The sequence below is a fragment of the Mus musculus genome, chromosome 14 (assembly GCF_000001635.26).
Source record: "Mus musculus strain C57BL/6J chromosome 14, GRCm38.p6 C57BL/6J".
Taxonomy (NCBI): domain Eukaryota; kingdom Metazoa; phylum Chordata; class Mammalia; order Rodentia; family Muridae; genus Mus; species Mus musculus.
The window spans coordinates 65187288-65210118 of record NC_000080.6 but is presented as its reverse complement, the minus strand read 5'-3'; the positions used below and the strand labels follow the sequence as shown (position 1 = coordinate 65210118).

General features: G+C 40.9%; 1 protein-coding gene and 1 pseudogene across 1 annotated transcript in view; one reads left to right on the top strand and one right to left on the bottom strand.

Moving 5' to 3' along the window:
- Fzd3 (frizzled class receptor 3) overlaps positions 1-17678 on the top strand; it is a 70023-nt gene extending 52345 nt beyond the window's left edge. The window contains exons 6-7 of the mRNA NM_021458.2: positions 194-427; positions 7187-17678. Of these exons, the coding sequence (NP_067433.1) occupies positions 194-427; positions 7187-7400 (448 nt within the window). The 3' untranslated portion in view covers positions 7401-17678. The remainder of the gene's footprint in view (positions 1-193; positions 428-7186) is intronic.
- Gm9086 (predicted gene 9086) lies at positions 2379-3336 on the bottom strand (annotated as a pseudogene).
- Positions 17679-22831: the final 5153 nt, after the last annotated feature.

Below are 22831 nucleotides of genomic sequence, written 5' to 3'. Positions count from 1 at the left end.
CAGATGCTAGGATTACTGGCATCATTTTGTTATATTCTATCCTCTGCTGAAAATGTTACCTCAAATTGGTCCCAAAGACTTAATTTGGGGAACAGTTAACTTCAAGACTAGTGTCAACTGGTAGCAGTATTGTTTGCTGGTCTATAGGGAGGGATGTTAGTTTGTATCTTAAACTTCCTGTTGTGTTGTCTAGGATAGTGAATGAGAGCCGGCAGGTGCTCCAGGAACCTGACTTTGCTCAGTCACTCCTGAGGGACCCAAATACTCCAATTATAAGAAAATCAAGAGGAACTTCCACTCAAGGGACATCCACACATGCTTCTTCAACTCAGCTGGCCATGGTGGATGACCAAAGAAGCAAAGCAGGGAGTGTCCACAGCAAAGTGAGCAGCTACCATGGCAGCCTCCACAGGTCACGGGATGGCAGGTAAGCTCGGGAGCAACCTAGCTTGTGTATTCAGTTAGGAACACACAGGTTAAGAGACAGGAGCCAGTTCTGAAGTAGAAGTGGAACAGTAGTAAGCTTTTTAAACTTGGGTATAGTTGTTCCAGTTTATGGGATTTAAAGCCAAAGGACTTTGGGGTTTAGACCTGATGGAAAAGCAATATGATGTTACTGTAGGGCACTGAGTGGAGATGAGAGAAGGCAGACTGCTCAGTTTAGACAGATACATTTGATCGGGTGGTGGTGGTGCACACCTTTAATCCCAGTTATTGGGAGGCAAAGGTAGGTGGATCTCTCTTGAGTTTGAGGCCAGCCTGGTCTACAGAGTTCCAGGATGGCCAGGACTACAAAGAGAAACAAAAAACAAAAACAAAAACAAAACAAAACAAAATAAACAAACAAAAACAAAGAGGAGGAGGAAGAAAAAGAGAGAATGAATGAATGAATGAATGAATTTAGCCAACATTTCCTATACTGGTGCAGTGTGAACCTCTGGGAATAGAGAGATTATGGGTCATGAGCTTTGCACTTCATAGATTCCCAATCTAGAATTATGGTGCATTCTGTGTTACGGTGTAGAATGTGGATCTGGGGAGCTATAGAGATGGCTTAGCAATTGAAATTACTTGGTGTTCTTCCATAGGACCTGAGTTCGGTCCCCAGAACCCACAACTAGTGGCTGAAAACCATCTGAAATTCCAGTTCCAGAGGCCTTTATAGCAATCTGCATACACGTACCCTCATGTACATGTACCCTCATGCAGACACACAGTTACACATAATTAGCAAGAACAAAAGGAAATCTTGAAAAAAAATGTAGAATGTAAAACTTAGTTTCCTTAGCTATGAAGGACAAGTAGTAGTGGCTACCATTTAGTAATGTCACAAAGCTCAATGAGATAAAGTGCCTAGTCACTAAAAACAGCCTGTCTCAGTGTTAGACCACAGTTCAGTTCATAATAAGTACTTGAAGTAAAATATATTCCCAGGGCTGCAAGAGTGTTTAGGAGCCGTATAGTAAATACTTTAGGATTTCTAGTTACAGTGACAGCCAGTGCTCAGTCCTGCTGTGGCAATCTGCAGTCAGACAAGACACATCTCAGTAACTTTATTTATAAAACCAGGAGGTAAAAAAATAAAACAAAATAAAATAAATAAAACCAGGAAGTAGCAGGTGTAGCCATTAAACTGTCGGCCCCTACTATTTGATGGGGGTACTGGGGTTTAAACCCAGAGTTTTGAGCATGCTACATTGCAGCATCCCAGGACCCAGCCCATGTTTATTAGGAGCAGTGGAAGCAGAGACTAGGAGTGATTCTTTCTGGTATCATGGAAAGCATCTCAGAAGATGCTTCACAGAGAAAGCTTGAGAGAAGCCTGGTTGTGGGTTTCTCTTACATTTGACTTGGGATACTGGAGCTAGGAACTGTTTAGGAGGTGGCACATTCAGTTGTTTGCGAGAGAATATGAGTTTAACAGAGAGTAAAAAGCAGTGGGAAGGGCAAGCTGAACAGCTGACTTGAAAGGGATAGTTTTAAGAAAACTAACATAAATGTTGGAAGGATGGAGAGGAGATAAGAGGAACATTGCTGGGAGGATAGAAATTCTTCAGCCTCTGTGGACATCATTATGGAGGTCCCTCAGAACTAAAAATAGAACTGCTTTAGGGCTCACCTATAAGAGTCCTGAGAAGATACCCAAAGGGATCTAAGTCAGCATGATGCAGACAACCCGCTACCCATGCTTACTGCACCACTGTTCAGAATAGTCAGCTCAGAATCAGCTTAGATTTTCATCAACAGATGAAGGAATTAACTAAATGCTGTGCATATGCACAGTGAGGTTTTATTTAGCCATAAAGAACAATACAGTAAGTCTTTGCAGGGAATTGAGTGGAACTAGAGATCATCATTTTTTTCCATTAGCAAAGCTCTGAAACGTTACAGATCCTTTAGTTTTCCTATTTGAATTCTCAAAAAGGGTGGTACAGCTAAGAATTTCCTTCCAAGCGGTTTTATAATTGTGCCCAAGTCTTCATCCTGAGATTTTTCCATAAGAACATCTACTTTAATCTGACTGGTTACAGGATGCCTGGAAAAGTGGGTGTGCAACTACCCCCTCAAACTCTTTTCTCTGTTTCTTCATTCGATCTCACTTCTCAGGAAGTGGGATCTGGCTCAGGCTTTTTTTTTTTTAAGATTCTGTCTTTGAGCCTTTGCTGTAGAAGTTCCCTCTCTGGAATCATGCGCTCCCGGTGATCTTTAATTTGGAGCAGTTCTCTCTCGTGTGCCTGCCTTCTTTTCTGTGCTTGTGGGATGCTTTCCCTCTCTAGCACAATTATGGGTAGTGTTGTTTCACTGAAGAGTCGTGGCTGTCTCCGGGGTTCTTCCTTAAATTCCCTGGCCTGGCCTGGCCTGTTCTATGAATGTGCCTTTCTGTTTGCTTCTTCTCTCTCTCAGGCACCCAGTAATGCTGTTTCTGTCTCTCTCGGAGTGGTGGTGGTGGTGGTGGTTCCTCTTCCACTTTTGTCTTTGTTTCACCACCTGTGTCTTTTTTCGTTATGTCCATTATTCTTTTATTATAATATGACTCTGCTTTTGCAAGCCAGTAGTCAAGAGAATGAGCTTGCTCCTTGCAGAGTGCTTTGCCCTCCTCATGGCATTTCTGAGTTACCAAGTGTCTTGCTACTATTGTATGCACACCACCAAAACTTTTTCTCCAGTGGAGGCCGTTGACCTTCTGAAATCCTAGGGTCTCTGGATTCTTTTGCCCAAGCCGATCTTAGCTTAGTCTGTGTCATAGTCCTAGACTGCATACCGCTGTAAATTCCCTTCTGCCAGAGGTTCGACTCCCTTCTTTAAACTGCCTCAAGTATGTGCACCATTAATTATCAAGATCATCATTTTAAATGAAATAAGCTAGGTACTGAAAAATAACTCCTTCTCCCTCTTATGGAGAACCTGAATTGTGTGTGCATGAATGTGTGTGTAGGCACACAAATGTGTACAAGATTCTTTAGGACCTCAGAGAAGAGCACCATCTACCTCATCACCGACAGTCAAAAACAGCTTTACAACTGATGGCACTTCTACTTCAAATCGAGGTCAGAGGAGACACTCGGGAATGAAAGACAAGGGAACAGCATGCAGAGCAAGAAGAGGAAGGCAAGGTTCAGCTACCCAGAGCACGGTGTGTGCTGGGACTTTCAGGAGACAAGACCGTTCTGAGGGTTTGTTTCTCTCTGACAGTGAAAGGATATTGCAGGAGGTGGAGTACTAGAATAATGCAGTCTGACTTAAATTTTGAAACCATCCTTCACAATAGCATGACAAAGGAGAGTATAATGAAACCATCAATTTGTGATCTTTATTTAAGATGCTGATAAGGAGATAGGGGATCTGATATCCTTTGGAAGGTACTTCGTCCGTAAACTCTTAGCAATGAAATCCTGATCTATCCTGTTCAGTGATGAACAGACATTACCACAGTAATACTTCTGTGCATGTGGCATTCTGTACAGAAATACGTAGAAGAGGAAGGTTTGCATTTCTATATTCTAGAAGCACAGACCTTTATAGAAAAGGTCCAGTGCACGCATATGAAGCAGAATGATGTGCTTGTAGTCTGTTGAAGGCATCCCGTACCCAGGTGGGTGAATACGCCGCATCCACAGGACTCTTCCATGCCCAGAACTGGAGGCAGGTGTGAGAGGTTTCACGATGACATTGAAACTGAAAGTCTACACAAGGGTTTTCCTAATCCAAAAGGCCATCTCATGCGGACTTGTGCTTCTGTCAGGCTTTAACTGCATGCTGCTGCTGTCTTCTTTCCTGGCCATGGGTCACAGATTCCCAGTACTCACCTTGATTCAGTACTTGGATAACTATTGGTCTGTGTACTGCATACACCTACCTGTAAACACCAGTTCAAAGAATAAGTAATTGGTAGTTAGATGAGAGGATGGGTAGAAAAGAAAGTAAGTGGGAAGAAGTTTGGGAATGCGTGACTAGATTGGTGCATAGGCAACCAACAAGGGAAAGCTTTGGAGTGAATAACACACACTACTGAGCCGTGTTTGATTTAGTTATTTAGATGAATAGTAGCAGATAGTAAAGAGAATCAAAACGGAAATCATTACTTTTTGACTGATTCTGGAATGCCCACACTATAGTGTTGAGGTTTGGTCTATTGCTGTGTAGTGTAATGCTAAATTTTATTCCCAAAGGTCTGGGCCAAGCAGTGACTTTTTATGTTTACAAGAGTTTGTTGTGCAAACCTTGTTCTTTGATTTAAAACTGTTGGTTAAATAAAAATTGGCTACAGCCAATTACTGGAGGGATTAGAGGTAGGTGGGCTTACGGGTGAGGTGGGGAGCGTGTCTTGAGACAGGGTCTCCCTCTGTTAGCCTTGGTAGGCCTTGAACTTGTAGAGATCTGCCTGCCTTTGCCTCCTCCTGTATGCTAAAACTCAAAGTGTGTACCATCATGCCTGCTCCCTAGGAGAGGTTTTTAAGACTGTTTTCAAAGGACTTCTCAATTTTAAACTCTGTAATTAAATGAAAACATCTGTTGACAAGCACTTTGAAAGCTAGATGGCCACCGCAGCAGCATTCAGAGCTTTTAATTTTACAAAGATTCTCCTTAAGTCATGGCTTTTTTAAAGCAGTAGTCCTTTAGCTGCTTATAATGGTTTAGTCTGATGCCTATTAGAAAGGGAATAAGCTGGGCATGGTGGCCCACACCCTTAAATCCAGCTCTCAGGAAGCTTAGGCAGGAGGGTGTCTGCAGATTCACAGCCAGCCTGCTCTACATGGTGAGCTCCAGAACAGCTAGGATTATTTAGACTGCCTCAGAAAGAAAGAGTGAAAAGGGGAGGGAGCCTGGGCTCGTTATTCTGTGGAGGGCCCCTTGCCCAGTATGCCCAAGGCTTACTTTAATCCCCAGCTCTATAAGCAAAACAGACAGACAAAAGCCAGAGTAGTTTGCTCTGTTCTGAGTTGTTTTTGTCTTTCTTTTAGAGTGCTATGGATGAGGCCCGTGAACATACATCTAGGCCAGTGTGTACAAATGTACTGCATCCATTCCTTGCCCTTGGTGTGGAGACAGGCTTGCCTTGAGTTCTCAATTCTCTTGTCTCATCACTGAGGGCTGGGATTGTAGGCCTAACAAGCATTCCTGGCCCTGCTTACTTTTAGAAACATTGCCTAAAACATTATATCTAGGCAGGGCTTGTAGCCCAGCACCTCTTACCCCTGTGCTGTAAACAAAAGCAGCACGCTCATTAAAGTCATCGAAGAGTCTCAGTTCTCATTTGCTTTTATTATTCTAAATTATGTTTTTCAAAAGAGTATGTGTATGAGCAAAGGTATTTTAGAAAAAAATTCTCAATGTTCTAAAGATTGAAAGATAAAATACGGGACTGAAGAGATGGTTAAGAGCACTGGTTGCTCTTCCAGAGGTTCTGAGTTCAATTCCCAGCAACCACATGGTGGCTCACAACCATCTGTAATGGGATCTGAATGCCCTCTTTGGTGTGTCTGAGGACAGCTACAGTGTACTCACATATAATAAGTCTTAAAAATAATAATAATAATAAAATATGGTGCTTATCCTTGAAAAACTCATTATTAAGCCAGAAAGATTGACAAATACCATGTGAGCTTTTGTAAGTGGACCAGTAAAAAAGATGCAATTGGTCTTCTTAAGCTTGACTGGCCTAGAACTAATAATTCTTTATTCCAATGGCTGAGGGATGATGATGATGATGTTGATGATGGTGATGATGTTCTGCGTGCATGTATGCCTGCACACCAGAAGAGAGTGCCCCAGATCTCATTATAGATGGTTATGGCGCCATGTGGTTGCTGGGAATTGAACTCAGGACCTCTGGAAAACAGCCAGTGGAAATGTTCTCAACTGCCGAGCCATCTCTCTAGCCTATTGGTTTTTTTCTATTCTTACCTCTGATGTGGCTCAGTGAGTCAGGATTTCAACAAAAGAAAATTTGAACAGTCCCTGTTGTGTTTCTGGATAGGAAGGCTACCTGTAGTAAGCTGTGTAGCCCGGCTGATGTGTGCAAAGCCCAGCTAGGAGTGCACATAATTAGGAGAGAATTGGATACAGAGTATCAGGATGCAACTGCCAAGTAGACGTAACTTCTGTAAATTAGTATGGGCACAGCTGTAAGCCTGAGGAAGATAACTAAGCTCGCTTACAGATGATTGATTGAGCTGTTGACTAGCTCAACTAGACAATATGGGCACAGATGTCATCAGTGCGTGGCAGTTCATTCTCCTCTGGTTTCGAGTGTTCCTTCCTCCAGCCCAAGTCTTTTAGTAAAACTGACATTTGCACTGCTGCTGCTTTACCTCAGCTTGGAGAGTCTAAAGGGAGACCTCAGTCCCTTCCTCGTCTCTCTGATCCCAGTGTTTTTGAAACGTACTTGAGTAAGGAAAGTATCCATACTTAACATAGTTCCAAGTAGGTCGGCCTTACGTGGTTTCCTTTTGCCCTTTTGCAGGGAGTAGGACCTTCATCCTGGACCTAAGTGGATTATCTTTCTGTTAGCCACATTGGATAATTCTACAGCGTAATGGAATTACTTTAAATAATCATGTCAATTACTGCCTTCTCACTGTTGATTTACTGAGCACTTCAGTTACTAAGGCATTTTAATGAAAACTATTAGTCCTATTTTCTGGTATGTTCTGTTACCCACTTCAAAACCACCTCTCTTGTGCAGGTACACTCCCTGCAGTTACCGAGGAATGGAGGAGAGACTACCTCACGGCAGCATGTCACGGCTGACGGATCATTCCAGGCACAGTAGTTCTCATCGGCTCAACGAGCAGTCCCGACACAGCAGCATCCGAGACCTCAGTAACAACCCCATGACTCACATTACACATGGCACCAGCATGAACCGTGTTATTGAGGAGGATGGAACCAGTGCTTAGTCTTGTCTAAGGTGAAATGTGTGCTGTTGAAAAGCAGGTTTTAGTTTTTGCCTTCGCATGGCTGGCTGCTGTAACTCACTGTCGCTCTGCTTTCTTGGGCAGAGTGTGCCCACTGGGAAAGTAGATCTTTGCTCTTTGTATCACATCAACCCTGGGGTGTGAACACATCCCAAACCCTAAGGATCATGTCATCACAAAAGTAATTCTTTCTAGGCTGTGAAGAGATGATTGTCTGGTGAGCATTTTTATAAACATGCTTATTTTATATCTAGAAAAATCCTCTATGTGTGGTGACTGCTTTGTAGTGAATTTTCATATAATATGAACTAGTTGTGAAATGACATTCTGGTAGCTCTGTTAATAAAACAAAGTTTCAGAATTAAAGAAAATTTCTATGCAAGGTTTATTTCTCAGATGAATACTAGGTCTTTGTAGGTTTATTTCCACAGAGTGAAAAAAGGAACCGTTTTTAAACTGTAGAAGACTTTGATAAGCCAGCAAGAGTATTTTAGCTAAGATAACAGTGCCATGGAAGATCTGGTTGGCCTGTGGGAGGTTGTCTCAAAGTCTGTCAGTCTTCCCCCAAGATATGCAGGCTGTGGATGAGCACTGGAGTAGAGGCAGAGATGAGCATTCCCCTGTAATTGGATTGGGTTTTGTTTTGTAAATATTACTTTTATGGGCTATGCTTTTATAATATCCATATGCATGATAGAAACATTTTAATTTGTGGCCATTTTTCCCAGGAAATAGTAGACAACTTCATGTTCATATATGTTCTGTGGAGGCATGCAGTAAAATAAGCATCACACATTATAAGGGGTTTTAGTGGTAAAAAAAAAAGTTACAAATGGCAAAATATTTTCTGTGTATTCATTGTCGTATTTTTCTACAGTGAGATGTGATCTTGCCAAAGCCATTAGACCTTGGTACCCAGGCCCTCCTATAATGAGCTGATTGTCTGCCCCAGATTCCCCAGTAGCCAGTTGGCTACAGCTTTTGCCCACATCCCTATTTTCTGAATTACTCTGGTTTACAGCTGAAATATATACTCTTAAGTCCAAAATGGTGATCGACCTGGGTTCTTGAAAATCATTTTAACTAAGTGGAGCATGGTTACTCTTTCTGTGAATATCGTTTAATCTTAAAAATATCAAGTAAAAACCTCTTGACATTTTATTTTGTAAAGCTTAAATGATTTAGGTTATGAACTGTGAACTTTATTTGTATGAAATTGATCAGAAAGAAAAATTCTTGAAAATGCTAATATGTGATTCAGAAAATATAAGTGATCCTCAGCCCTGATTGCGGGTACAGATCACTCTGGAACTCTCAGTAGCCAACATCTTTCTGTCAGGTCTGAGTTGATGCTTTAAAAACAACCAGCTTTTCAGGTGATTGTTAGTGTAGCCCGGCTTGAAGCTGTTCTTTTAAGCTCACTTTCCCCTAAAGATAGGTTGATGGCATCAGATTTGACCACAGGAAGATGGAGCCAGACTCAGTAGTACACTTACATTGTTTCCTGATATGCAGTTGCTTCTTACTCTGCTCTAATCCACTATAAAATGCAGAATTCTCGGCTCTCCTCTCTAGAGAGTCTTACTCAATAAATCAAAGGCAGTAGGATTTCACAAATGTGTATTTCTAAAAATACCACAGAAGAGTCTTAGCAGGTTATCCAAGAATCACACCCAGAAAAAAAATATATATATATATACCCTAGACTCTGGAGAGGTCTGGCTTTGCCATATGCTAGTTTTCAACTTTGAACAAGTCAGCCTCCGTGAGCCTAGCTCCTCTTGTTTAAAGATGAAGATTGAAGATGAATATCTCCTCTACCTACCTCACAAAGTTGTCAAATTGAGATCAAATGAAAACAACAGTCTGGAAGCTCTTTGAAACTGAAGTGTTGTGAAATGTGCAGGATTAAGATTCTTGAGGACTAAAGAGCTTTATTGGAGGTCTACTGTAGTACATTTCTAGACACATGTTTAATTCGTGTGTCTGCTTCTCTCGCCCTTTAAAACTAGGAGTGCCCACATGACAGAAGAGCCAGTTTCCTGGTAGCCATGACTTACTTCTGTCATGTTGCTTCTCCGAAGTATGCATCAGTAGAGATTACCCATTCTTCATAAGACACATGTGAGCATTTGGCCCCACATGCTTTCTCTTTCCTCTGTCTTGCCAGCTTTCTCCTTGGAACTGGGGTTACCACTTGGAGAGGCCCAAAGTCCCTTATAACTGATAACTTGTCTATAAACAGATCAATAACTCATGAAGCTTCTGTCAGAGAAGCTCCGGGAACAGCATGAGCAAACCAAAACAAACATCCACAAACCAAACAGCAGTGAAGAGAGGAGACCAGTGTGAGCTCAAAGATGTCATCTGCCACCATCTGCATCACTGCCTATTGCCAAGTGCTAGTTGGTTGTCTTTTAAAGTGGGCCAAGTGTAGACAGTGAAGAGAGCATTGCCATGAAAGTCTCACCTTTGTGCTTCCAGAGTTTGTGTGTGTTGTTGCATTTCCTCTTGCTTTGGTAGTGGTGATGCGTATATGGATAATGTTAACCTTACAGTCACCTTCACCAAGTACCATCCTTCACTTGTTCTGTGCACTCAGCACAGTACTGTTTGGTTTAAGTAGCTGTTCAATTTGGGCCATGCTCTTTATCATGTTACTGCGCCAGGTTTTAAGAATCTTTTTTTTTTTTTTTTTTTTTGAAGAAACCATTGAAGAATGACAGCAGAACAGTTAATTCCAAATCTTAACCTGTTTAACTTGTCTTGAACAAGTCTGGACAGTTTTCTTACCATATAGGTTACTTTAATTTCTGTTGTGATTGGCATATGTTAATACTTAGTGTTTTCTTTGTTCAATTGACAACCAAGAAAATGATAGTGCCCTCTAAAATGTTAATATTATTAAAAGGGTTTTGAAAAGAACTTTGATTTTAGCAATATGGTTTTATTCAATAATTAGGCAAAAAGATCCAAGGCAGTATTAAGCTCAAAACAGTAATTTGTTTCAGAGAGCAGTTGATGAATAACAATTAGCACAGGGCTTAGTACAGAGTAAGCTTTCCAGTAAATGTTTAGCGACTAGCTAACTACATGGCACTCAGACCATGAGAATTGTTTTTATACACACACACCCCCATTGTGAATTTGTTAAAAATCTGTGTAAAGTAAGAATCTTTTCAGTTTCACACAAAAAAGATGCAAGAGATAGGAGGTTTATAGAACCTAGGTTCATAAGTAAACTCAGGATTCGTTTAAGCTTCTTTTATGCCTTTTTGTGACAGCTAGGATGAGAAAAGCTTGGGATTGCAGAAACAGGTCAGTGGGTAAGTGGACCTGCTGCTCTTCCAAAGGACCCAAGTTCAGTTCCTCCCTCCCTTGTGCTCACAGTGCCTACTGTAGCTCCAGCTCTGGGGATCTAACATTCCCTTCTGGCCTCCTGACACCAACACACTTGTAACACACACACATAAATACAAAATATGAAAAATGTTCATTTAATTCAACTATGTATAATGTATATACATTTACATAAATTTGATTACTGTATATGGAAATGCATTGGCATTTGTACATCTCTTCTGGCTTTCCTTCCTTTTCATTTTTTGTTGTTACAGCCACATGAGTACTGGGACAGGCATAGGAAGAGTAGGCATGCCTCCCCATGCGCTAGACTACAATTGCTTTCTCTAATCTAATTCTAATCCTATTTATCTTTAGTAATTATACTGATACAGAATAATGCTTATCTTTCAAGATCCAAATCTGAGAGAGAAAAAACAATATTAAAAGTCTGTTCAGACCGCCATTTTAGTAGACATAGGAGTTTAGTTAACTTATAGTCAGCACATAGTAGTAAGTATGTTTATCCCTGTGTTCTCTAACTAGGAAGTCTGGCTTTAAAGGTTTTTTAAAGTTTCCTCTAATATTTTGATCAAAGGTCGAGGGAGTACAAAATGCATTAAGTTCAATATATTTAACTATGTTGAATGATAAGTTATATTTACCTTTTTACCTAAATAGTCACCAGAAACCTATCTTGCCCTTTTCGGGGATTTTTGGGGGGATGGTAGAATTGTTTATAATTGACTCTAGTTTTATTAGCACCACTTCCCATAGTTAAAAATGTTTTCTACTGTCTAATAATTCAAAAGTTTAAAATTTGCCAGGGGTAGTGACACACATCTTAGCACTCCGGAGGCCGAGGCAGGAGAATCTCTTGTGAGGTCATCCTGATCTTCATAGTGAGTTCCAGGGCAGTTAGGACTATATAGAAGACCTTGTCTCAAAAAAGAAATAAAGATTAAGAAATCTTAAGGTAAAGATAATTAAAAATTAGTAATTTTTATTTATAAATATTCAGTGTTCTATTATTCTACTCATTACCACTATCGAATTAGTACTTTTGACTTTTTCGAGCTTGTTATATTTCTTAAAGCAGATAAGTGTATTATTTTATTAGTAGTATTATGGCCTTAAGCTTTTTGGTATATAATCGGGCTTGCTCAAATTTGCAGACTTTTAGATGATTCTTTGTTTTTGCTACCTGGCTTTTTAAAATTTAGAACTCAATGGCTTTGTTTTGGCAAGGTTTTAGTTAATAACTAGTAAGAATGCATTGTGTTATTTTAAAAAATATCCAAGGATTTTTGAGTCAGGAAAGCTGATATCTAGTTTTGCCTCTCCTTTCAGTGAGCTCTGTTAACCCGATAGAGCATTTTTGTTTGCAGTTGAAAGGAATTCAGGAATTAGATTAGGAGTCTCAGATTCCACCAGACTCTAATTTGTTTCTCCCTTGACCATTTTATAGTCATTGTTGAGAGCTCACTTGTATTGTCTTCCCATAAACTCTGTTTGCTCGATCAGCTTACTCAGCTAAGGCAGCTGCACTCTAGGACCCCAGTGTTAGAAAAGTATCCTGACAGTGGGCTCCATTTCCAGCCCCCTCACAGACTGGCTCAGGCTGATCTCAGAGGCTTAGGTGTATATCCCAGGCTGGCTTTGAGCTCATGGAACTCTCACCCTTGCCAGGCAAGTGCTGGGATTTCAGACATGCCACCATGTTCTAACTTAAGCGATTTTTAAAAGAGGAAAATTATAGATAATAAAAGTAAAAGAAGTTATAAATACCAGGCATGGCTTTTAATGGGAAAAATTTAGATGTCAACATAAGTTGATAAACAAAAGAAATGACATGATATTTTTGATATTTGTTCTCTTAATTATGAATATAGATTTTCTAGTCCAGCCCTCATACCAAATGCATTCTGTAGAGCTGTAGTGTAGCTCATTGGGAGAGTACCTCCCTAGCATGTGTTCAAAATAAAATCAGTGATGAACAGATCGCTGACAGCACCGGTCCCTTTGCTAATTAAAAGGCTGTCAGGTTTTTCCAGCTTTCATTAGTGTTGTTTTTGCTGCTGCTGCTGCTGCTACTGCTACTACTACTATTACTATTATTTTGGTTTTTCAAGACAATGTTTCTCTGTGTAGTCCTGGCTGTCCTGGAACTTGCTCTGTAGATCAGGCTGACCTTGAACTCAGAGATCTGGTTGCCTCTGCCTCCCACGTGAGAGGCTTAAAGTTATGTGCCACCACTGCCCAGATTGATTATAAAGTCTAAAGAACTTAGAGAAATGGAATAGAACTCTTTAACTGCCTCCTCAACTTCATTGAATATGTGTAGTTGCAGATTGCCACAGAAAAGCGATGACCGATTTTAAAATATTAGCAGGATTAGGATTTAGCTCAGCAATAGACAGGGCCATGGGTTCAGTCCCAGCATTGAAAATAAAACTCATAAAATATTGTTAGAGATAAATGTGACTTGTTATTGTTCATTTGTCCTGGCTTTGCAGAGAATATTACCATAAAGTTCCCTTAATTCTCCTGGGGCCAGTGAGATGACGTGGCAGGTACTGGCACTTGCTGCCGTGCCTGACAGTGTTGGTTTCTAGCCTAGACACTCATATGATGGGGGAGAGAACAGACTCCCACAAGTTGTCCTTTGACCTCCACATGCGGGTTGTAGTGCACATGCACACACATAAACAAAATAAATTAATAAAAAATTGTAAGTAGTCTTTAATAAAACAGATTCCAATAGCTTCATCCTTTCAATAGAATTCTCTTGTAAATTAATGACGCTTTACATGAATTGGATCAAGGAAATCTCACTTGCTATCTTCTAATCTTATGTGTTTGGATGTTCTGCCTGGATCTGTGTCTGTGTACCATTTGAATGCCTGGCACTGAGGGATCCCCTGAAATAAGGCTATAGAGGGTTGTGTGCCACTATGTGGGTGCTGGGAATCTAACCCCAGTCCTGAAAGATCTTCTAACCACTGAGCCATTCCTCCAGCCCACCCAGTTGGAAGGTGGGTTTCTTAGCTCTGACTGTCTGCATCCCTTCAGACATCTTGAATGCCTTGGACTGTAGACATACAGTGTACAGTTGAGACTGAAGTCTGATGAGTTCATAGCATTAGGAAGTAGGTATAGGTTGATGTACTGGTTTCTAGTGGGATTTTTTTTCTAACTATGTCAGCTTTGTTGCCCCTCCCATCCCCTTTGGTTCTGGTGAACAAGCATGTGCTAGGCAGCCATTCTACCAGTGAGCTATATACACAGCCTCAGCGCCTATTAGATTTCCTTAGCTACATTTAATCCCTTGTCTTAGGTCTGTCACTGGTTCTCAGAAATTAGATGCTCAGTCTCTCAGAGAGTCCTATGGCCATATGCTGCATAATGATGCTTTAGTCATTTTTAGTTAGGAAACACATGGCAGCCTAAGGCAAGAGGATCCCAAGGTTAAGTCCTGTTTCAGACACCCTGTCCATACAGCAGTGGTCCCATAGGGTCATATCACTTAGTAACATCATAGGCATGTGATTCGGTGAGTGCATGCTCTGACGTTGCAAAGTGACCCAGTTGCTTAGCAACATATTCCTCGGATGTATTCTGCCATTAACCATAACCGTTAACATTTTTTTAAATTGTCTCTAAAAACAGCACATTTATTTTCAGTTTTCTGGCTCTTACAAGTCCTTGTTGTTGCATACATTGACTATGAAGTCCAGTTTCAATGAATATTGGGGATTGATAATGAGAAGTTCTATAAGAAAAAAAAGTAACCCTAGAGGGGTGGTTTATAGTTATCCTTCTTTTCTTTTTCTGTTTGTCTAGCCACCCTTCCACCCTCAGTTTTGAAAAGCTGGCACATCTCTTCCCTCAGCCCTGTCTCAGGTCATTTTCCCAGAACTAATCGTGTCAGCAGAAGCACTTACTATGAAATCATTTTTTTAAAGAAATCTGCACAGTAGATTTTTACATTGAGCTGAGATGAATATGCCTTGAAAATAATATAAGTGTGAAATTGTTTAAATCATAAAATGGATTCTCTAGCATGAAAATGTTTGTTTAAGCTAAGTGTGGGGACTCACACTGGAATCCCAGTCTCTTGAGAGGCTAAGACAGAAGAATTATACATTTAAGGCCATCTTGTGCTGCATGGTATATAATTATAGGCCAACCTGAGCTACATAGTAAGACCGTGTCAAAAACCAAGTAGAGGGAGAAGGGGAAAGGCATTCAGACTCTGGAAGCTGAATAAATGTGGATTTTGTTATCATTTCTCTTTTTATAGTGCTCCAACTTCCCCAGAACCATCCAGCTTCTCGTGTTTTATGTTTGCTTTATTATTTCCCCTGGGACTAGGGCCTTGCCTGCTACCAGAGCCTTGCATATATTCGGCAAGTGTTCCAGCTCACCAGACCTTGGTCTTTTCTATCAGGTATCAAGGCCTTGAACTTGCTGTGTTGTGTAGACTAGCCTTGAAGCTTACATTCTTCCCGCATGGCCTCCTGAGTGCCAAGGTTGCAGTCGTGAGCTTCTCATGTACTTAACATCAGCTTATATTTTTCCTTCCTTCCTTTCCTTCCTAATTGTGTGTGTGTGTGTGTGTGTGTGTGTGTGTGTGTGTGTGTGTGTGTGTCTGTCTGTGACGAATGTGGAACCAGGCCTTTCTTTTATTATCCACACCTTCTGCCACTGAACCATATCTCCAGCCCTTTAATACCAACTGCAAACAGCTTTTCTGCTTTTATTTTCAGTTTCTAGATTTTGATTTTGAGTCTTACTTTCTCACTGAAGTTTAAAGCTTTGTTTCCTCGTGGTAAAGTACACATTGTCACCTCCCCCTCTCCCCCCGCCAGCTTCCAGAGTACAGTTTATAGAGCCTGGAGCATCGTGCTGGCTTATTTCCTTTGTAGGAACTATTATAAAAATTAATTCTCAAAATTAAAATTTTAAATTAGGAAGTGTTGTTTTCAAGTCCAACGTGATAGATATATGTCTATAATCCCAGCATTTAGGAGGCAAGGCTAAATGAGGCCAGAGGATTGCCAGGAACTGACGGCCAGGCTGAGCTACATAACAAGACCCTGTTTTCAAAAATGAGAAAAAAAAATACTCTCTAATATTTTAATCTGATAGGTTGGAGGAGTATTTATAGAAACACGTATCTATGATAATAGTTATTCATTGTCTGTAATACAGAATATCTAAATCCCATATTAATGAGCTGTCTCTTACTTTCTTGTCTCAGTGAACAACTCTGTTGTTGAGTGATTTCTCTGACACTTGAGCTCAAGGTTCTCTCAGTCTGAATAGTTGGAAATACTCTTCTAAGCATGTGAAATTGCTGTCTTGGGAGGAAGTAAGCACATGTTAGGGACTTAGGCTGTTTTAGAAGAGATGTTAGCTTTTCACCTCCACTCTTCTCAGGCTATCAGAAGAGACAACTCTTAGGTCATCTCAAAAACTGCTCAGTCTTGTTGCTGAATTCCTGCTTTTAAAGACACTTTATCAACCTGAAGTAAATACCTTTGAGAACACTTAAGATACATAAGCTCTTCACTAAGTCTGTGTTTGATTTTCAAGCTTTTATAAGCTGACATACTGTCACAATGTCAAGGGAATAGTCGACAAATACCATTTAGAGGTAGACTAATCCCCTGGTGTAATAGGTACTCAATTTTTGCCAACTACAGAGTTTTATCCTCCAAAATAAATGAATGCCATGCTATACAGCCAACACATGTTCTGTAAGCTTTCATCTAAAGATTTTCTTTATACTTAGCTTTCTGGTCAGGGGAACAAAGGTATAGAAATATAAACACACAGATAAGAATATGAAACTCCTATCCAGGAAATTCTCAGTTTTATGGTCCAAAAAGGTATAAACTAGGTTGTTTCAAACTCAGACTAAATTGCCCCATATTGTTGTGAGTAATTCAAATAGTTGCTTGGAGTCATTACTCAGTACCCGTTGCACTCTTGGAGTTATTCTGGGCGTCTCAGTTCTCGATGCATTCTTGTGTTAGACAAAGGTACTTTGATTTCAGTAGAGACTTGGTACACCTCTTCCTCAGTGATGCCCCTCAGTGAGCCCTAATTTAGCTGATCTGATCCCCAAATGCTCAGCCTGAAACCTTTCTAGTTCCTACTCGTTCCAGTGGCTCTGATCAGTCTGTCCAAAGTATGACCTACTTCAAGTGTTAGGAAGAAGCAAATTCAGACAATTCATATTAAATTGTCAGTGACTATAATCTTATTATCTTGCTGAAAGAGAACCAAACACATAAACATTGACAGCTCTGCTCAATGACAGGAAATTTACAGGTGAATACTGTCCATGCTTGCTCAAAAAACACTTTCCCTGTTTTCTGTTGACAAGTTTTCAAGGAATATGGAGGTGGGAAAACTACTCCTTTTTCATTATTCTGAAACTTATTTTTAAATAACTGGTACTTAGCAATTTAGTTTTTAAAACACTATTCCGAATTAAATTGCTGAGGTAACTAAATTCTAGACCTAACCTTGTTTTATCATACAGCCATCTAGTTAGAAAGTGTTTGTGGTGAAGACTTGTATCTTGTGGCACTAGTTCTTCATGTTTCTTCTCCATGTGTCGGCTAAAACAGATCATTTCCAGAAGAGTGGAAAGTTACTGTTGTTGGGGGTCTGTGTAGGGCGGGCACACCCAGTTAGAGCATGGGCTGTACTGTCACGGTAGCTGGGTGTGCTCTGCACTCTGCTGTTGTAGATTTATTTTGTTTACAGTAGACTGATGTCAGTTTTGTAAATGTTTTTCTTAGCACTTTAACTGTGAGTGTAAAAACTGATTTTAAATGTAGTGGTTGTATATTTTGGTTATAAATTGGAAATTTTTAATAAAACTAAATAACTTGTTCTCTTGTCTGTCATTAGCATATTATTGAGTATAATTTCCTATGTCATCATCCAGACTTAGTGTAACACATTACATTACTTCTTTACAGGTTCAGTTTCAGGGGTCTGGGGAGATGACTCGGTGGATAAGAGCACTGGCTGCTCTTCCAGAAGACCCAGGTTCAGTTCTCAGCAACCACACGGCAGCTCACAATCATCTATAACTTCAGTTTCAGAGGCTCCAACATTCTCTTCTGGCCTCAGCAAACACCAAGTGTTCATGTGGTACACAGGCTTACGTGAAGGCAGAACACCCGTACACATAAAATTATATTTAATTTAACTTTAAAGAATATGTTTCTTTTTTCAGTATTTTTATTTATAATTACATAAGAAACATTAACTTGGCTGGGCAGTGGAGGTGCATGCCTTTAATCCCAGCACTTGGGAGGCAGAGGCAGGTGGATTTCTGAGTTTGAGGCCAGCCTGGTCTACAGAGTGAGTTCCAGGACAGCCAGGGCTACACAGAGAAACCCTGTCTCAAAAAACAAAACAAACAGAAAGAAAAAAAGAAAGGAAGGGAGGGAGGGAGGGAGGGAGGGAGGGAGGGAGGGAGGGAGGGAGGGAGGAAAGAAAGAAAGAAAGAAAGAAAGAAAGAAAGAAAGAAAGAAAGAAAGAAAGAAAGAAAGAAAGAAAGAAAGAAAGAAAGGAAAAGAAAATAAATATTAACTTGGGATTTAGAAATATATAATACACATTGCCTGTTGGGAGAATGATCTCTGATAACCATTTAGTTTTTAATAAGTGATTTTAAGTATTTAGCTAACAAAAGTAAGAGAACAAATAGTAAGCAGAGAGACATGAGTGTAGAAGCTTGTAGCATCCATCAGGCATGATGGTGGAGATCCGGCTTCATCACACACGGGTCTCCCAGTTGAGAGATTTCTAGGCAGGGCTGTCTGTCACAGCAGCACAAAATAGTTTACCAATGCAATTCACACTATTCTCTATTACTTTCTTTTCTCTCTCATTTTTATCAATATATACTACATATATATGTATATATGTTAATTATATTACATCTTATTGCAATATAAAAGAGGCTCAGTAAATGCTGATTGAAAAACAGCCCATCACACATGCTCCACTATGTTCATAGCAGCCTTATTTATAATAGCCAGAAGCTTGAAAGAACCCAGATGGATGGATACAGAAAATGTGGTACATTTACACAATGGAGTACTACTCAGCTATTAAAAAGAATGAATTTATGAAATTCCTAGGCAAATGGATGGAGCTGGAGGGCACCATCCTGAGTGAGGTAACCAAATCACAAAAGAACTTACATGATATGTACTCACTGATAAGTGGATATTAGCCCAGAAACTTAGAATACCCAAGATATAAGATACAATCTGCAAAACACATGAAACTCAAGAAGAACGAAGACCAAAATGTGGACACTTTGCCCCTTCTTAGAATTGGGAACAAAACACCCATGGAAGGAGTTACAGAGACAAAGTTTGGAGCTGAGACGAAAGGGTGGACCATCTAGAGACTGCCATACCCGGGGATCCATCCCATAATCAGCCTCCAAACGCTGATACCATTGCATACACTAGCAAGATTTTGCTGAAAGGACCCAGATATAGCTGTCTCTTGTGAGGCTATGCCGGGGCCTAGCAAACACAGATGTGAAGGCTCACAGTCAGCTATCAGCTATTGGATGGATCACAGGGCCCCCAATGGAGGAGCTAGAGAAAGTACCCAAGGAGCTAAAGGGATCTGCAACCCTATAGGTGGAACAACAATATGAACTAACCAGTACCCCCGGAGCTCATGTCTCTAGCTGCTTATGTATCAGAAGATGGCCTAGTCGGCCATCAGTGGAAAGAGAGGCCCATCTGTCTTGCAAACTTTATATGCCTCAGTACAGGGGAACGCCAGGGCCAAGAAGTGGGAGGGAGTGGGTAGGGGAGTGGGGGGAGGGTATGGGGGGACTTTTGGGATAGCATTGGAAATGTAAATGAAGAAAATACCTAATAAGAAAATAAAAAAGAAAAAGAAAAGCAGCCCATCAATTTTCTCATAAGCAGATAGTTTCTTAGGTGAATTTGTTCTCAAACACAGATCAGGACTTACGTAGTCAGAAGACACCTAGAAGTCATAAAATCCAGTCCCAGCATTGGGAGGCAGAGATGGGTAAATCTCTGTAAATTTTTTGCCATCCTGGTCTACATAATTCTAGGCCACCTAAGGCTACACCGTACCCATCTTGACAAGAAATCATAAGGTCTGTACACACTTCAGGAGTGCATAGTAAAATTGAAATAATAGATTAGCATAGCTCCTGCCCAATAGGAACTAGTAAGTTCTGTTTCAAAATGGAAATCCCAAAGTTTCTCAAAACCTTTTACTGGCCATGAGTTCAATGATGCCAGGAGCCAGCTGCCCACTGTTCTCTGCAAGGCCCTCGGTTGTGTTTTGTGAATAAAAGGCTTCCTGTAAGTTGAGTGTGGAAGGTCCCTTTACCCTTGGTTCTGTTTGACAGAAACAGTAATTCTTCCCTAGGAAGGCTTCCTGAATACTCCCCCCAGTCTGTGCAAGCGTGACACACAACGTTCTCCGGGCAGCATCACTGTGAGGCTGTGGTTGTCCTTTCCAAAAGGCCTCAGTTAACCATCCACAGAAGAGCCACCCATCTCCAGATGCCCTGAAGCCCTAAGAGGTTGTACACCATGTTCTTCCCACTGCCCTTTAATTCTACGTTTACCTTGCAGCTTCCCAGTGATGGAGGGATCTAGCCATCCACACAATGAAATATGTAAGTGAACGTATTCTTCAGTTGTTGAGATTCTTTATTTCCAACAGGCACCACTTGACTCCTGCTATGTGCCAGGCTTGTAAACCAGGCAGTCATTAATAGCCCATCAGTTCACTTCTAAACAGATGTCTTAGTCAGGGTTTCTATTCCTGCACAAACATCATGACCAAGAAGCAAGTTGGGGAGGAAAGGGTTTATTCGGCTTACACTTCCATACTGCTGTTCATCACCAAAGGAAGTCAAGACTGGAACTCAAACAGGTCAGGAAGCAGGAGCTGATGCAGAGGCCATGGAGGGATGTTACTTACTGGCTTGCTTCCCCTGGCTTGCTCAGCCTGCTCTCTTATAGAACCCAAGACTACCAGCCCAGAGATGGTCCCACCCACGAGGGGCCTTTCCCCCTTGATCACTAATTGAGGAAATGCCTTACAGTTGGATCTCATGGAGGCATTTCCTCAACTGAAGCTCCTTTCTCTGTGATAACTCCAGCTGTGTCAAGTTGACACAAAACTAGCCAGTACAACAGAATATCTAAGATTTCCATAGAAATAGACTAAGTCATCATGTTTGCTAAGCTTTAAAGTATTCACATTTAAGGGGATGTGGGAAGGTTTGGGTTTGGAATGTGTTTTGTGGTGTTGGCTGGTTAACTTAACTAATACTGGTCACTAGCGGGTTGAGAGTTCTCATAATGCCTGTGCTGGAGCATGCAGAGGCATGCACCCAAGTGTCTTCTTTCCAAAATGAAAGTATTGGGCTAAGCCAATGGCTTTTTAGCTGTGGAGATCTTTTCATCAAATAATTAGTAATATTTTTTAAAATTACTAAATTCAGGGGCTGGAGAAATGGTTCAAGGGTTAAGAACATGTACTGTTTTCCCAGAAGGCCTGAGTTTACTTCCCAGGGCCCACACCAGGCAGCTGACAACCACTCGTAACTCAAGCTTTCAGCGCCCAACACTCTCCTGGCCTCTGCTCTGAGAGTGGCACATAATATATTCTCTCTCTCTCTCTCTCTCTCTCTCTCTCTCTCTCTCTCTCTCTCTCTCTTTCTCTCTCTCTCTCTCTCTCTCTCTTTCTCTCTCTCTCACACACACACACACACACACACACAATTTTTTTTACAATTAATACACCCAGCCAGTTATGGTTATACACACCTGCTGGAGGCCAGCCTGGGTGGCATACATAGCACAGCCCTATCCAAAAAGAACTCAATTGTCTGTGCCTTGGCTGGGATGGTGCTCACTCCGAGCTATATATGACAATGTGTATGGATAGGCTTACACACATGAGTGAGTGTTTCTATAAGGAAGAGTGTTTCTATAAGGAAATCTGAGTAAGATAGATTGTAGCTATCAAACCAACTTCCTGGATTTGATACTGTATTGTGTTTACAAAAGAAACATTGCCATTGGGAAAAACTGGGTATAGGTATTTTTCAAGTTGCATTTACTACAATCTCAAAATGAATATACTTCAGTGACTTTTTTTTAAAGAGGGTCTTGATATGTACCCTATACTGGCCTCAAATTCTAGATTCTCCCGATTCTCCCACATATTGAGATTACAGATCTGAATCATCATATCTGACTCTCTACAATGTTTAAGTAGTAAGTGAAGGTGATCTCTAGTTTCCTACAATCCTCTCACTTAGGCTTCATTCATTTGCTCTTTTCCTTCCATTGCCTTAAAGACTGTATCAGCAGTTGTTATATAGAAGTTTGACTCATGCTTGTTTGGCCCTCTTCATGCCCTCTTAATTTAATAGTCTTAAGAGAGAATTAGACTCTGCTAAAAATACTTAGGTGAAGACAGTAGTCCGCAGCAGCTCGTGCTGATCTGCTAGTTTCAAGTCTCCTGATCAGAAGCAGCAACTCAGAATCAGACTGCAGAGCAGCGCCAACTCTGGCCAACACACGTACACACACATGTACACACACACACACACACTCAAAGGTGCCCGGTCCATAGTCCCAGGTCCTGTAAACAGTCCACCTCATCTGGCAGACACACTATTCTGATTTGCTTGTCTGCTGCCGTGGTGAATGCCATAACCAAATGGCTTGAGGAAGAAAGAGTGTATCTCTGCTTGCAGGTTGCAGTGTCACTGAGGGAAGTCAGGGCAGGAATTTGACACACAAACCATGGACGAGTGCTGCTTACTATCTAGCTTGCTCCCAGGCTCACATTCAGCAACCTTTTTTTAAGCAGCCTAGGCCCTGCCTCAGGATAAAACCACCCAAAGGGCTGGGTCCTCATACGTCACTTAGCAATAAAAACAAATGCCCTACAGACACGTCCATAGCAATTCCTCCGTTGAGGTGTCTCCTTCCCAGGTCTGTCACATTGGAAATCAA